Source organism: Thunnus thynnus, chromosome 3 (genome assembly GCF_963924715.1).
Source record: "Thunnus thynnus chromosome 3, fThuThy2.1, whole genome shotgun sequence".
NCBI lineage: Eukaryota > Metazoa > Chordata > Actinopteri > Scombriformes > Scombridae > Thunnus > Thunnus thynnus.
In genome coordinates this window covers 15,666,903-15,682,731 of record NC_089519.1, presented here as the reverse complement: position 1 = coordinate 15,682,731, position 15,829 = coordinate 15,666,903, and the positions used below count along the sequence as shown (strand labels likewise).

The window sequence follows — 15,829 nt, the reverse complement described above, 5'->3', positions numbered from 1 at the left end:
AATAAAGTCTGACATTGTTCACCTGTCGCTTCTCGATTTACAAGAAGTGAGAATACTTCCTTTAAACTGCAGAAAACACCGTAGACATCTGATCCCCCTGTTAACTGAAAAAGGAAGTGTATTATTAATACTGGTCCAAAAACAATGGATAAGTTTGTCTTACAACAATGCTCACATACCCATATGCACACTGAAAGAATTCCTGTTGCTTATACTTATTGGGGAATAAAATCCAATCTCTTTCTCTCCACTATCCACTGTCCACAATCTTTGTGCTGTATATTCATGTTAACAAATAAGATTTTTTGTTTTTCCATGACCACACATTTGCTTTCACTTTCTGTTAATATTACAAGGGTTAGTTAATTCATATCTTCTTCTTTGGTTAATGTTTCTGTTACTGTCTCAGGTGTTCTCCCACTTTAGCTTTTTCTTTGCACACTGTACAGACCTCCAGGTCCAGAAAATTAAATCATTACCTTGACAACCTGTTCAGCTTTTTGCTGTCATGTTTGTTTGTCTGTACCTTTCTCACAGTCTTAAATTCTTCACAGTGTTACATGAAAAACAAGGTGACATGAAGTCCTGTGCTTATCTAACTTTTTATAATAAAGAATACAGACAGTCTGACTTTGTTAACCCCTCCCTCCGTGATTTACAAGAAATGAGAATACTTCCTTTAAACTGCAGACAACACTGCACACATCAGCTCCCCCTGTTAAATGAAAAGGAACTGCATGGTTGATACTAGTCCACATAACATTTGGTTAAAATAATGTATAGGTACATTTTTCCAAGTCTGTCGTAAAACAATGCTCACATGTACATTAAAGGAGTTACTGTTTTCCTGTAATTGTTGGGAAATAAAATCCACAGTCCTCATCCTGCGCAAAAGTATGAGACTGTAGTAAAGTAAATTACCTGTGTTTACAACAGTGCGACTGAACATTGACATTTGAATTAACATTTAAATGAGAGAAAATAGTTATTTGATGCTTTAAAGACCAATATGTTACATGAAGACAAGTACTGTATGTTAACATTCTTAGTAAATCTGATTTAATTAATTTACCATATCTGGATATGATAAATGTCATTTTGATTATGGTGTGATATTGACTAAAGTGTTTCTTGGCTACTGCAATTTCAACAAAATTCTATCTTATTTAATCCATGAAAAAGACTCAACTGACTCCATCAAGACATAGTTATATTATGACGTCTCAGTGCGATGGGTGTGATTTGTTACACTGGAACTTTTATGAAGAGAAGAGAGACAGCAGGAAGACTCTTAACTCTGCAGCTTCATTTCAGCAGCAGTACTCATTCTGCACTCTATAAACCAAACATGGAAAACAACTTTGGTAAGTTGTGATAGAACTGTTTACATGTCTGTGGTGCATTATCTGAAGATCTGAAATGTTCTGGTATTGTCATTGCATTAACATGTGTCTTAGGTGATCCGATCACAAGTGGACAGCTCTAAGTACGTCTGTTTACGCACAAGACACAGCAGCATAATTTCATTGATTGTTTAAATCTCCGACACGCAGACAAGATCAGTCAAGATCTAATGTTAATTAATGTTCTGTGTTTTCTACACATCCGATAGGTCATCTGTTACACACACACAGTCCAGGTTCATACAGTGAAACTGTTTGGAGTAAAGCAGCCGTCCTCCGATAAATCCTGAGCTCCATTATGTTGAGCAGCGCAGCAAAACTATAAACTGAAGTTATTAATTTAACAGGTCAGAGGAAACTATCCAGCAACATTTAGCTTCTGAAATATTTTTAGACAGGCAAGTGAAAAACAAGTTATTTTCTCTTTTTAGTTTAATTTCTATTCTAATTGTCGATTTGAAGATGAAAACGGGTTACGGAAACATGGAAAACAGGGGGGAAAACGGGAGGTGGATTACGTTCTTTTAATTCGCAAAAACGGAAAAACAAAACAATGCATTTCTTTATCCTCCTATAAAACAAGTTGAACACAGGAGGCAACAATTCAATTCTTATGCCTAGTCGGCAGGAAAATAGAGGACGTCAGTTGAGTAGGCGGTCCCAAGATAGGACGCATTGTGCGGTCCAGACCGCTTCTGAATGTGGTGATCAGATCTCAATACGTCCTCAATGCATATTGGGTGCGTTCACACCTGTAATTAGAGCTGTCCACGTGTGATCAGATCACCCGAGACACATGTTAATGCCAGGTGTTAACAGTCTCTTTAATGAGAATATTGGATATTTTCATCTGAGTATAATCCATTTAATATTACATACATAATATTTATCTTGTTTCCTTAAGTGTTATTTCTTTCTTTGTTGATGTTTTTGCTTAAAAGAACTGCTGACATATCCTATCAATGGCTTTACAGTTAAGAGGATCTCTTGTTAATGGTGGAGTTTACTAGCTAGTATACCAAAGCTGGTTGGTTGTGGTTTTTAGAAAATATTCCAATTATAATAATAAGGGAAAGTGAAAGAACTATAAAGAAAAATTATGAATAAAAATGAGAAACGAAGGTGCAAACTATCTGTATTGAGCAACTACACCTTGGGAACAAATCTGTTTTTAAACTCAAACGCAAAAATATTAACACTTGACTGTTTCAAAGGAGATCAAAATAACATTTGCCTCTATCATGAGAGATGTATTAAATAAAGTAGATTCACACCCTGATGCCAATGACTTGTTCAAGTCTTGTATGAATACCCAGAGTGCCAATACATATCTAATGCTTATCATTCTTCTACTCAGGACCCATCAGAAGAAATGACACGGAGCTGAGGATAGTGATGGTGGGGAAGACTGGAATTGGGAAGAGCGCCACTGGAAACACCATCCTGGGACGACAGTGCTTTGAATCAAAGTTCAGTGCTAAGTCTATGACTGCAGACTGTTCTAAGGGCAAAGCTCTGGTGCATGGACAACAGGTCGCTGTTATCGACACCCCGGGCCTGTTTGACACCAGGTTCGGCATGGATAAAACAACTAAAGATATCTCCCAGTGCATCTCTTATGCTGCTCCTGGACCCCATGTCTTCCTGGTGGTCATCAGGCTGGGAAGATACACAGATGAGGAAAAGCAGACAGTGCAGAGGATTCAAGAAATCTTTGGTCATGCTGCAGACAGATACAGCATGGTGCTCTTTACTGGTGGTGACCTTCTTGAAGATACCACTATTGAGGGGTTCTTGCATGGAAGTTCAGACCTGCAGGAACTCGTAGCCAGATGTAACAACCAGTACCATGTCTTCAATAATAAACTGAAGGATGGTGCTCAGGTCATCGAGCTGCTCCAGAAGATCAGAAATATAGTCCAGAAGAACGGAGGAAGCCACTACACCAACGAGATGTTCCAAGAGGCCGAGAGAGCAATTGAGAAGGAGAAACAACGCATCCTCAAAGAGAAAGAAGAACAAATACGCAGAGAACAAGAGGAACTGGAGAGGAAACTACAGGAAAAATATGAAAAAGAGATGAAGAAAATGAATGCCCAACTCCAGGCTGAGAGAGAGAGGGAGAGGAAAGAGAGAGAGGAGGAGAGGAAGAGGGAGAAGGAGGAGATGAATGAGGAGAGGAAGAGAGAGAGGGAGGAGAGAGAGACAGAGAGAAAGAGAGAGAGAGAGGAGAAAGAAAGGGAGATGACAAACATGATGAATAAACTAAAGGAACAGCATGACAGAGAACTCATAGAGGAAAGAGAAAGGTTGCAGTACAGACATGACAATGAAGCCAGAGATGAAGCTGAGGGGTTTAATCCACTATATCATCTGGTAACCGCTGGCAAAATGATACTTGGAGGAATTATACAATTGAGGAGTGTATTTGGGAGCTTGTTCAAATAGTTCAGAACTAGAATTGTCCTGAATCAATACAGCTGTATTACTGATACTGATACCTTTAGTCCAAGGCAGACACGTTTTTTTTTTGGATGTTAGTTTCTTAAAATAGAAGGGGGAAGTCAGATTGATCTTAAATAATGTTCATATATTTAGTAACTACTCCTCATGCTCTCTTTTGTTGGATGACCACTTTTGCTAACTGAAGTATTTTTAACCAGTTTATATATTGCCTATGGCATTCCAAATTGTCAATTTGGTGTCACAGATGTTATGCTTAGAGTTTTAGTTGCAGGTGCAGGATTTCGCAACCTGAGAATTTCATTATTTAATCTGCCTTCAGATTGTTCTGAGACACTGGTAGAACTGCAGTGTTAGAGCTGTGAATGGAGATATAAAGTTGTCTGTCTGTGTAACTTTTGCTTTTTCCCAACTTAAGCTTCTTGCCATTATCTTACAACATCTGCAAAACTTGTTGTAAAAGCTTGTCTCATTATGAGTGATGGATTAATCACAGTTCTAAATCACTGTCTGTGATATATTAGACAAACAACATGTAATCATAGGATGCATATGAATGTAATAAATGAACTTAAATTAAACATGTTCATGATAGTAATCTTTTCTTTTCTTTTTTTGTCTTTGGTTTACACATATCATAACATATACAACTAGTTAATATCCAATGTCAATAAGACATTACATGGACTGCAATGTACACCTGTAATGTACTTTTGTTCTCATAAGCCTAAAAGCTCAATACATCAACATACTGTATACTTATCATGTGAACTCCAACCGTCTTGTCTGATATCTAGCAAACAGTGTGGAGATTTTGTCACATCATGATGTATCTATGTATGTATGTATGTCACAACACATCATGATGCATGTGCAGCGATTAAATATCAACAACAGATTTTTAAAACAAGGTTAGAAGGTCACAGGACCAAACAACATGCAAAAGTACGGCATCAACATAGAAATGACATTTCATCATGCATCTCCTCTAAAATATAATATATCCTAATATATCTTAAAAATGACTAAAATTATATAATATAATATAATATAAATATATAATATATATATATATGAACTTTGAGACAGAAATATATCCTGTCATCTTTATCAATTTCTATTTGGACATCATGTTGCCATTTAAGCCTAGAATTATCAGTATTTTCTCATTCTTACTCCTTAAATTGTGTTTCAGCTAATCTGAGAAAAATAAGCAGTGCCTCATAATAAACCAGAACTACCTGGAAAAATAAGAATAAAGAAATAAACACCTAAAAAGTAAATAATGATCTAGCCTATCATGGTAAACTCTTCACTGCTACAATTGACAGCAGGCTGTCTGTGTATACAGAAGGTGCAGGAATTCTGGGAGAAGAGCAGGCTGGATGTAAGCAGAGCTTTTCAACAATAGACCATCTTTACAAAGTCTTTGATTGATTTTTACCTTCACCAGAAGAAAAGTCTAAAGAAGTCTAAAGTCTAAAAGATAAAAAGAGAGAAAAAAGTCTTCTGTATCTGCATGGCTCTGCTGTTGAGAGAGCTCATGTTTCATGGCTTTGATTTTAGTTGCATTGTGACAACAGTAACATCTGTGTCATTTTTTATGATGTTTTATTAATTCTGGAATAACCCAGAACTATTCCAGTTTCACATTGTCTCCATTAATGGATACAATTAAAAAGTGAAAAGAATTTTTCTTCTGTATCTCACAGTTCAGGAGTGATGAGCAAAACTATAAAGTTATTTATAGGAGACCACATGGAGACCATAAATGCATCACTTCTTCCTTGGTTTATGTCCTAGAACAAACATCTTTTAATAGTTTTAAATGCATAGTAAAAACATAATGACGTGTGTGTGTGTGTGTGTGTGTGTGTGTGTGTGTGTGTGTGTGTGTGTGTGTGTGTGTGTGTGTGTGTGTTGTGTGTGTGTAAATACTATTTCATATAGTATATCAATGTCAGGATGAAGAGTAGGGACAGTAAAAAGGGGAGAAAGAGACATTTTTAATACTGAGCGACGGACCCATGAAATGTATGTGCATCCACAAACATGTTGACACTTTTATTCTTTCTGCAGGGAGATTTGAGAGGAAAAAAGCTGCACATTTAAAAACATGTTAGATTAGATAGATTAGGTTTATTATTTCCTGCTCTTCAGCCTTTAAAAGTGAATTTGACTATTTCACGGTATCCAAATCTAGTTCAATGTACGTTCTTGAAAAAGCATTAAAGGTGACCTTTGAACTCTTGATTGAACAGTGAGACATCAGAAATTCAGCCTTTTTATTAGGTTTAGTCTTAATATCACATCTTTATTTCTGGGTCAGTTGACACAGAATCACATCTTTGTTCTTGAGTGGCATAAATCAGAAACATAATCCATGAAATAAATGCTTTGATGACAAACAAAACTAAAACTAAATCAAAGACAAGTTATAATACTAACAAGTAAACCAGAGTGACCACAGAGAAGAAATTAATATTTTCTGATTGAAATATTAATTCTACACCCACTAGGTGACACCACATCAAAAGTAATCATTCATCAGAGGAGTGTGAGAACTTTTTTCTATCTCAGCAGAACACAAATTGACAAGTGCAGTGGTTAAATGAGAATATAACTATAAAGACATACTTATGACAGCATTTAATACTGTCAAATGTTAACCTACACTAAATATTTCTTAAGGCGATTTTCAAAAATAAATGTGAAGAGAGAAAGAAGAGGTGAGAACCATGATATGATGAGAGACTCAGCCTTACTAATCTACAGTAGAGCTCTACCTCAACAAATACAATGAGCTTAATCAGTCATTTAGATAAATGAGTGTGTAGGGGCTTCTGGAGAGTTCCTCTCTAGATAAACTATGTGAATATGGGACCACTCATGAGAACAAGCGCCCAATTGCCTTGCCCAGTTGTTTAACTCCTCCAACTATCTTTTTGCCAGCATCAACCACAAGTTCACCAGCTTTTACCAGAGGATATAGTGGATTAAACTCCTCAGCTTCCTCTCTGGCCTCATTCTCATGCCTGTTCTGCAACTTTTTCCTTTCCTCTATTACATTTCTTTCATGCTGTTCCTTTAGTTGTTTCATCTCCCTTTCTTTCTCTTCTCTCTCTCTCTTTCTCTCTGCCTCTCTCTCCTCCCTCTCCCTCTTCCTCTCCTCATTCATCTCCTCCTTCTCCCTCTTCCTCTCCTCCTCTCTCTCTTTCTTCTCCCTCTCTCTGTCAGCCTGGAGTTGGGCATTCATTTTCCTCAGTTGTTTTTCATATTTTTCCTGTAGTTTCCTCTCCAGTTCCTCTTGTTCTCTGCGTATTTGTTCTTCCTTCTCTTTGAGGATGCGTTGCTTCTCCTTTTCGATCGCCCTCTCGGCCTCTTGGAACATCTCGTTGGTGTAGTGGCTTCCTCCGTTCTTCTGGACTATATTTCTGATTTTCTGGAGCAGCTCGATGACCTGAGCACCATCCTTCAGTTTATTATTGAAGACATGGTACTGGCCGTTACATCTGGCTACGAGTTCCTGCAGGTCTGAACTTCCATGCAAGAACTCCTCAATAGTGATATCTTCAAGAAGATCACCACCAGTAAAGAGCACCATGCTGTATCTGTCTGCAGCATCACCAAAGATTTCTTGAATCTTCTGCACCGTCTGCTTTTCCTCTTCAGTGTATCTTCCCAGCCTGATGACCACCAGGAAGACATGGGGTCCAGGAGCAGCATAAGTGATGCACTGGGTTATGTCCATAGTTGTTTTATCCATGCCGAACCTGGTGTCAAACAGGCCCGGGGTGTCGATAACAGCAACCTGTTGTCCATGCACCAGACCTTTGCCCTTAGAACAATCTACAGTCATAGACTTAGCACTGAACTTTGATTCAAAGCACTGTCGTCCCAGGATGGTGTTTCCAGTGGCACTCTTCCCAATTCCAGTCTTCCCCACCATCACCATCCTCAGCTCATTATTTGTCATGCCAAATCCTGTGTAGAAGAAATTATAACACTGAGTAAAAATTTACATCAAGTTGCACATATGCTCAGAAGTACATTGTACTTAATCCAATTTATATAAATATGGAGAAAAATAAAAATCTATTCATCTGCTTTGAAAGACAAAAAAGGAGGTGAGGGATTGTGAATAAGTGAATCCTGTACTACTATACTACAATGTAAAACCCAACAATTTTTACGATGTGGGAAATTCACAACATTTCTTATGCAGAATCTTTAGTTAACATTACTGAATTCACTCATGCATTTCGCTGGCTGTCTTCCCATGACCATTTACAGGAAGAGGCAACAGTTCTCTCAACCTGCCCCACCCTCTCAGCTGAAAGTGAAACTATATGGTGAAAACCTGTCCACCTGCCCAGACTGACACATTTGTTTGAAACTTTCTCAGATTTTAAAAAAAAGTCTCCCCCCCCAAAAAAAACAGTCAGGTTAAAACTTAACTATTTGTTTCTGTGACTTCAAAAGCTCCAAAAGGCAGAAACAACATGCCAATACCAAAAAATATGAACTGTTTCCTCAGATTCCATAGAGCCACAAATCTTTAACATTTTCCTAATGGCTAAGAAATTGATTGAAATTTTTTTTTAACTGAACTAACTAAAAGTACTTCAGAATTTGTAGTCTGTTTATGATCATGGAACTAAAGGTTAGGTCAGAAATACAAACTAATAAATGCCTTAATGTCTTGCAGTTCTACCCAGTATAAATCTATAGAAGTATAAGTCTATCGGAGCTACAATAGTACACTATATAAAATTAGATTCAGCAGTGATCACTGTTATATCACCATAAAATACTAGTTCTATGTAAAACATAGATACAGTAGTATCATGACTTACCTAAGTTGCTGGCCATGTTTGGGTTGTAATAGTTGCTGGCCATGTTTGGGTTGTAATAGTTGCCGTCCATGTTTAAGTTCAAGAATGCAGAGTAGATACTGCAGCTGAAGTGAAGACAAAGAGTGCAGAGTGTATCTGCTGCAGCTGCTTATAAGCGTACCAATGCACCAAACCACTCCCACAAGCTGCAAGTGAAACTAAACCAAGCCAATGATTAATTCTGCATACAGTCATGATAATAATAATAACTTAATATGTGTCCCAGTATCGCCTTCATTATATATGTGAAACAATCAGTAAAAATTTGCAGTTTTTCCCAATGACCATGTCTGTCTTTCCTCTTTCATTTGGTTAATTTAAATCTTCTGAAAGTCCCCACTGCTGTTTTACTTTTATTTTCTATTTGAATACAGCTCTTAGAGAAAATGGTCAGCCTGTTCAGCACTGTCAGGTGACATCTATTTGTGTAGAGCTTATTCAATGTACAGTTTGTCCTGTGTTTCCATGACAGCAGTATTCTGTACCCACCCCTCTTCATTTCCAGGAAATCCCTGTTAACTGTAAACCTCAAACCTTGCTCTCCCTTCCCCATCCACTTACAGGAAATGGCAGCACTTTTTCAAAACTACAGACAATGCCTATTTGAATAAATGGATAAATAGAATATAATATATATATATGCACCAGAAATGGGAAACAATTCATTTGGTTACTAAAACTCAACATGTTGTGAAATGTTAATTCTTTTATTTTGTTTTAAATCAATTATTGCTCATTATTTATCACTTTTTATTTCATTATGGCACTTTTAATGTTTTTGCTCATCACAGTGTTGCCTTCCTTTCAGCGGTCTCCCCAACTGCCAGCCAGCAAGATGTTGGCAGAGTAACCAAATCATTCTTTTATTCTTGTCTGTACTTGTGCTCAATTTTCACTCTTCATGCATAATTTTTACCATTTTTCACACAATGTAACTCAGAGCTCAGACCAACACATTTTGCACTACAAGCCTCAGAGTGGCAGGACTGAGACCACATCGGACCAGATCCTCAGGACTAGTTTTCACAAATAGAATAAAGGTTTTGACAAGTCCACGTATAGTGGTTTTTGATGTGGACCTGGTCTGATGCAGTCTGGATTAAGAAATTTCCATAAGCAAAAAAAAAGTTTAACAAATCTGAAAGTGGGTTTAAACAGCATTAATGCATTTGTTACGATGTCTAACAGTTTTTAACAGGAGTAAGTGTAGCAGAAACTGAGAATCAGCCGCTAAATATCATTATTTATGTTTCCCTCAACTTTCCCCTTAACCCCCAAATCGGAAGCTCCCAATCAGCAACTAACTTGAGTGTCATAGACTCCATGTTTTGGGGTTTTTTTGGTAATTCCAATAACTGTATGACTGATGACTGTACAAAACTGCTTTGTTTGCAAGGAAAACATCACATGCATTAATCACAAACAACTACCGCTGCGACAATTCAATTCAAATGACAATTCAAATTTTTTCAATTGATGTAGAAAATTTATAGGCATCCTTAAGTCTTAAAATTGTGTATGTTTATTCCCATATTATAGTTTCTAAATAAAGTTGTTTTTAAGAAAAACTTGGCATTTCACCACCACTTCCTTCAAACAACGGTAGCTAGAAGTAGCAGCAGTAGCAGCTGTAGGTTCCATCAGAAGTGCCACAACTTCATGCTGCTGCTATTATTTGAGCTTGCTGTTTCTCCAGTAACAGTCAGTAAGACCAGACGGCTTTCCAGTCAGTAACATCAGATTCCTCTCTTTCAGCTCTCTCAGCTTCTCTCCATGATGTTACACCTCAGATCATTCTCTTCCCTGGCTAGGTGAATAATGACTCTTTTATTTTGTGCATTAATAATATTTAATATACAATAGTTGGTACCTACAACTTGAAGATGTGACTCTCACACACATCATCATTCATTTCCTTTAACATCAACAATGAGATCTGCCCTGAATAGTCTTCTTCCAGTCACTCTGGTCTATCTTCCAGTAAGTTAAAGTATCTATTACACTTTCTCAGCCAAGTTATTAATAAATGTTTTATGTACCAACGTTATTTTTATACCCTCTCACTTATCTATGTTTCTGTCACACCTTGGGCTGATATTATTTCTGAAAATGTTTCATTTTGCTGGCAAAACTATATTTAATGATTTCATCATACAACTTTACCATAGATATGTTAAACATCTTCCACTACATTGTAATCTGTTTTCCAACTGCCATGCACTTTTCAATGAATTTCTTTGGCAACACTTATTAAACTAAAACTGTATTTTTTTTTTCTTTAACCTGGGTGCGGGGCTTGAACCAGGCCTGCAAGCAAGAGCAGCTGGAACCTTTTTGGTTTCCAGCGTGCTGAAAAAAAACAAAACTATCTGTCTGTCAAAGTGATGCAACCCCTTGGTGGCATTACTTTGAGTGTCTGAATGTTAGTCATTCCTTTATTATACATGAATAATTTAGACATTTTCACTGGTTATTATTTTGCTGCATAGATGCTGTCACTATACAAGAGGAGCATTATACAATTTGAAATTATTGTTTTATGCACATGTATTTACCTCCATCTGATGTGGCTCCTTACAATCTATAGCATCTGGCCCTAGTTGTCATGTTCCATGCAATGTTTGAGACTAGACAAGTGTACAAACACACACAAACATACGATTGACAAGAAATATTTTTATTAAAGCATGTTTGAAGATCTAAAAGTTAGTTCACATCTTAGCTAGCATAGTACATACGTTGATATACAAAAATAAATTGCTCAAAAAAGAATTTGAACCCCTTTGAAATTGTACCCCAGTTTTGACCTTTTTACATCTCTTTGAATTTGTCTAAAAGACAGACGACATCAGGAATTGTGCCCTTTTGGAGAGAAAGTAGTGACTGAGAAAAAACACACTCAGCATCCAGAGTGGTTTTACAGTTTCCCTATTTCCGGTTTCTGTCGCCATATTGTGAAAGAGGCCAATCATGAATATGAGTTTCACCCACCTTCATAAAATGATTTATAAAAGTAGCATTACTTTCCCCCCACAGCCCAGGTCCTTAAGTGCACAGTTTTTGAAGGTTATTCTTATTCTCTTTGATTAATTCTGAATAATAATCCCATTCAGCTTCCCTGATCATTGATTAAGTTAGGTTTCTATATTTCTATAACACCCATGATCAGTTTGCTGCTGTAACTTTGAACTTGGCCAAAGTCTCAGTTTTATCATCTTCTTAATTGACAGATTAAACCCAGGGTTGGATCTCTGTTTGATATAGTGTATTTTTAGATACTATTGGGGGAAAAAAAAAAAGTTTGAACTAACTATTGTTGCGCTCTGGGAGCTGACATTGCTTATATATAGTTGACACAGCAGGCCTACAGCTTTTCTAAAGTTGCTCAAGTTTGCAAGTAGACACATAATTAAGCTCATTGTCTCTGATAAAATATCCATTGTCAGTTTTTAGTATTAGATTCACCTGATCACAGTTAAATATTGGAGTACAGTATATCTTTCTGCAGAGAAATTATGACCTAGACATTGCGAATAAGAGAACAGTGTAAGTGTTTGTGTGTGTGAGAGGGGAAGAGAGGCAAGCAATGAGCATTGTTTGTTGAATCGATAAGATATATTTGTTTATGAGTCAATCAATAAATGTTACTATATTGACAATCCATATGTGCTACATTGATGGAATAAATAAATAGTGCTACATTCAAATAAAAGTACATTTCTGGGCTGATAAATTTATTGAATCAGTATCTACCACTATATCAGCAGTCAATCACCTCACATGGTATGTTGACAGAATAGATATATATCGCTACATTTAAAGAATTAATAGGATGCTAACATTACTATGTTGACAGAATTATTTAATATACAGTTTATTTAATTGACAAAATCATGTGAAAAAAAGTAACATGTATTTGTCTTGACAGTAGACAGTTCTGTGGTCTTTTTTCCTAGCAGGGGAGGTACCATTTCATGGATGTTGGGATTTGGTGGAATTTCCTGTCCTGACAGTGGAGCTTTTTTTAGAGTGGAGCTTGTACCAGAGGCGTCTCCACTGTGGAGGCCTGCAGGCAGACTGTCTTGCTCAAAATACCATATGGAAGATTTCACGGAGGGACAGTTACTCTAAAAGACTGTTGCATGTTGCATGTGAGGCTAGCTATGTTCATGCAAGTGGCTGTCATGTCTCTTAGGGTAGATTAGCAAATCTATACTATGGATTTACATTCAGAGGAATTTGTCAAAAAGTTTCGGTATAGATGTACAGTTTATGTTAAGGAATTAGACCATAAGCTCTATCTTGTTTTATTTTTTGTCACTGAAAAAAAGAGCTAGCCAACTGACAAATGTTCACTACTGGCTAACATTTAACCCCGGCTAATTCAGCTTAATGGTATGTCTCGTGGTGATAGACTGCACTGTATAATGATACCTGTTAGGACAGAGGTCAAAAGTGTCAGTGGAATTATTTGTTTTCCTTTTTAAAACGAAATTGCTTTTTCAATATCAGTGGTAGTCAATCACCTATTGCTTTGTTTTTGAGTAGTCTAATAATGGCGTAATTTATGAAATGCACAAGAGGGCAGCACTGAGTAGAGGAGTTCATGTGAATTAAATTGACTCGTGCTTCCAGGACGGAGAAAACGCCGACTTTGGATTATATTCAAGCCAGCAAATGTGGTGCTGTATGAGACAAAGCACATATTCCTGCAGGGAAGGAAAAAAACCTAAAACTGCAATTGGGTGTGCATCAATGTGCTGATGACCTCATACATGCTATTGGTAGGTCTATGTGAATGATTTGCCTTGTTTGAGTGTATTTGTTTATTTGTTTTGCTCTGTTGATTTGTAAACCACCTGTGAGAGAAACACTAATTATGGAATATTTATTATTATATTTGGAAAAATTTTCATGGGCGCAACCCACATACTCAGCTCTACTGCTCATCCCACAAATGCATGTTCCTTACAAATGTGGCACCATTTAAAAGGGAAATAAACAGGCTTTCCAACAGTATAAGATTTATTGCCAAGAAGCATTGTTACAACAAAGAAATAATCTACCAAACACAAATTTCCTTACTTTTTGTGCTACTTTTAAATGCTGATTTATGAATGATTAATTTTCCCAGTAGCAGGATTTAACTTTTCGTTACTAGACTATATTATTTATAACCATGCAACTAAAGACAAAAACCTGAGTCCCGGGCCGAACCTTCGCGGTCCTTCACAGTACTGATGGCATCCTTCCCTGGCTATTGCTGCTTGTGCTTGTTGTTGTTGTTGTGATTGTTTTTCTTCTGTCCCCCCTCCCCCTTTCCCTCTCTCTTTCTCTCTCTCAACCCAACCGGTCAAAGCAGATGGCCGCCCACCAAGAGCCGGGGTCTGCTTGAGGTTTCTACCCGTTAAAGGGGAGTTTTTCCTTACGGCTGTCGCCAAGTGCTTGCTCATGGGGGAATTGTTGGGTCTCTGTATATTAAAGAGTACGGTCTTGACCTTCTCTGTGTGAAAAGTGCCTTGAGATGACTTCTGTTGTGATATGGCGCTATATAAATAAAAATTGATTGATTGATTGATTGATTGCGAGAGATGTTGATTTGCATTAATTAATCCCAACATAATCTTTATATTTTAAGCAAAACACCATAAATGAATAATTGCTGGGGAAACTTAAAAAAATATGAGTTGACCCTAAAGATAAAATTAATCACATGCAATTTTTAATAGCATTATTAACATTTTTCTTATTATCGACTTTATTCAATAGATTTTCAAATCAGTTCCTAATCATGGAGGGGTATCACTGTCTCAATAGCCCTATTGTTGGTACCTAACTGCATAGTCCTTTTTAGAACACCTATTGAAAATTACTAGAAAATAATATATTCCACCCTCCCATTCTTTTCATTTCCAACTTGAATACAGCTTTTTAAGTGATTTCTTAACCTCACAAACATTCCATTCTGTCAGGTTGATTTATTTGTGTAGATACTTCATACACTAGTCAGTCTGCTGATTATCAGACTTTAGCTTATGTATCCTTCCTTCCTGCATATCTACAGCAACCCCTGCTCACCCCTTCCTCCACCATTTACAAGAAACGGCAGCAGTTCTTTCAAACTGCATGAAGTGCTGCACACATCTGTTCCACCCATGGAAAGAAAAGGTAACTGCATTTGTTCTGTGTTTCTTAAGTGCTCTGTTACTATAAACAGGACGTACTGTTCAGAAACAGTGTGTCCAGGCTGAGAGCTTATGAGTGTGATCAGCCTGATGTCATGGTGATGAGGTTTCATGAATGAGCTCTTAACCAGAGAGGGGTTCACCTTAACTTCAGTCAGACCCATTTCAAAGGGAGACAGTCTGTGCTCTTGCGAAGAATGAGGGCAGCACATCTACAGTACAGGCACCTTTTTGGTTTTCTTAGTTCTGCACACATCTGTTCCCCTATGCAAAAAATGGAACTGCATTCGCTCTGTGTTACTAAAATGCTCTGTGTAAGCACATAGAGAGAGTGGTAAGCAAAACAGAGCAAAAAAAAAAAAAATTGTCATGTCAAGTAAATTCATCATGTTACTAAAGCTATCAGTCTTGCATCTTAATTAAAACAGATAAGTTTTGGACATTATTACATGTTAATGTAAGTCATAAACTTAGCATAATTGTGGATCTGAGCCACTGTGTGAAACAGTTTTGTCAAAATGGAGGTTGTTAGGTAAAATGTGCCAGTGACATTGGGGCAAGTTGAGTCAATGGCTCAATTTACCCCAAAAAATATTATCTGATATTCTAGAGACTAGAGACACTGTTCATGTTAATGTTTGATCACTGTTACAAGTGTTACAATGTTGATGAATAAATACCTAATTGTTGACTAATGTTAAGTTTAAGCCACACACAAACATGCTGTACATACAGTCAGGTGGCAAATGAATGGAAAAGCATAAACATAAAATGTCTTAGTAAGGTGTTGGGTCAGCACCTGTCTGTGTGACCTTTGCTTTTTCCCAAATCTGGCTTCATGCCATTTTCTTGCAACATCTGCAAAACTTATTGTAAAAGCTTG

At 37.1% G+C, this 15,829-nt stretch overlaps 2 protein-coding genes across 2 annotated transcripts; one reads left to right on the top strand and one right to left on the bottom strand.

Annotated features, from left to right (window-relative positions):
* Positions 1-1,241: 1,241 nt before the first annotated feature.
* Positions 1,242-4,464, top strand: LOC137179631 (GTPase IMAP family member 9-like). Its single transcript, XM_067584459.1, has 2 exons — positions 1,242-1,364; positions 2,761-4,464. The coding sequence occupies exons 1-2, from the start codon at positions 1,262-1,264 to the stop codon at positions 3,849-3,851; spliced, it is 1,194 nt and encodes a 397-aa protein (XP_067440560.1). The 5' UTR covers positions 1,242-1,261; the 3' UTR covers positions 3,852-4,464.
* Positions 4,465-6,137: 1,673 nt separating this feature from the next.
* Positions 6,138-8,869, bottom strand: LOC137179630 (GTPase IMAP family member 9-like). The gene is made up of 2 exons (XM_067584458.1): positions 8,723-8,869; positions 6,138-7,850 (listed from the first exon to the last, which is right to left on the bottom strand). Exons 1-2 carry the CDS (start codon positions 8,790-8,792, stop codon positions 6,754-6,756), a joined length of 1,167 nt encoding a protein of 388 aa, XP_067440559.1. The 5' UTR covers positions 8,793-8,869; the 3' UTR covers positions 6,138-6,753.
* Between the last annotated feature and the right edge of the window lie 6,960 nt (positions 8,870-15,829).

Excerpts from the sequence above, each read along its gene's own strand:
- LOC137179631 (XM_067584459.1), top strand. The coding sequence starts at position 1,262 with ATGAAGAGAAGAGAGACAGCAGGAAGACTCTTAACTCTGCAGCTTCAT. Across the intron at positions 1,365-2,760 it reads AAACATGGAAAACAACTTTG|GACCCATCAGAAGAAATGAC; the intron begins GTAAGTTGTGAT and ends TCTTCTACTCAG.
- LOC137179630 (XM_067584458.1), bottom strand. The coding sequence starts at position 8,792 with ATGGACGGCAACTATTACAACCCAAACATGGCCAGCAACTATTACAAC. Across the intron at positions 7,851-8,722 it reads AAACATGGCCAGCAACTTAG|GATTTGGCATGACAAATAAT; the intron begins GTAAGTCATGAT and ends TCTTCTACACAG.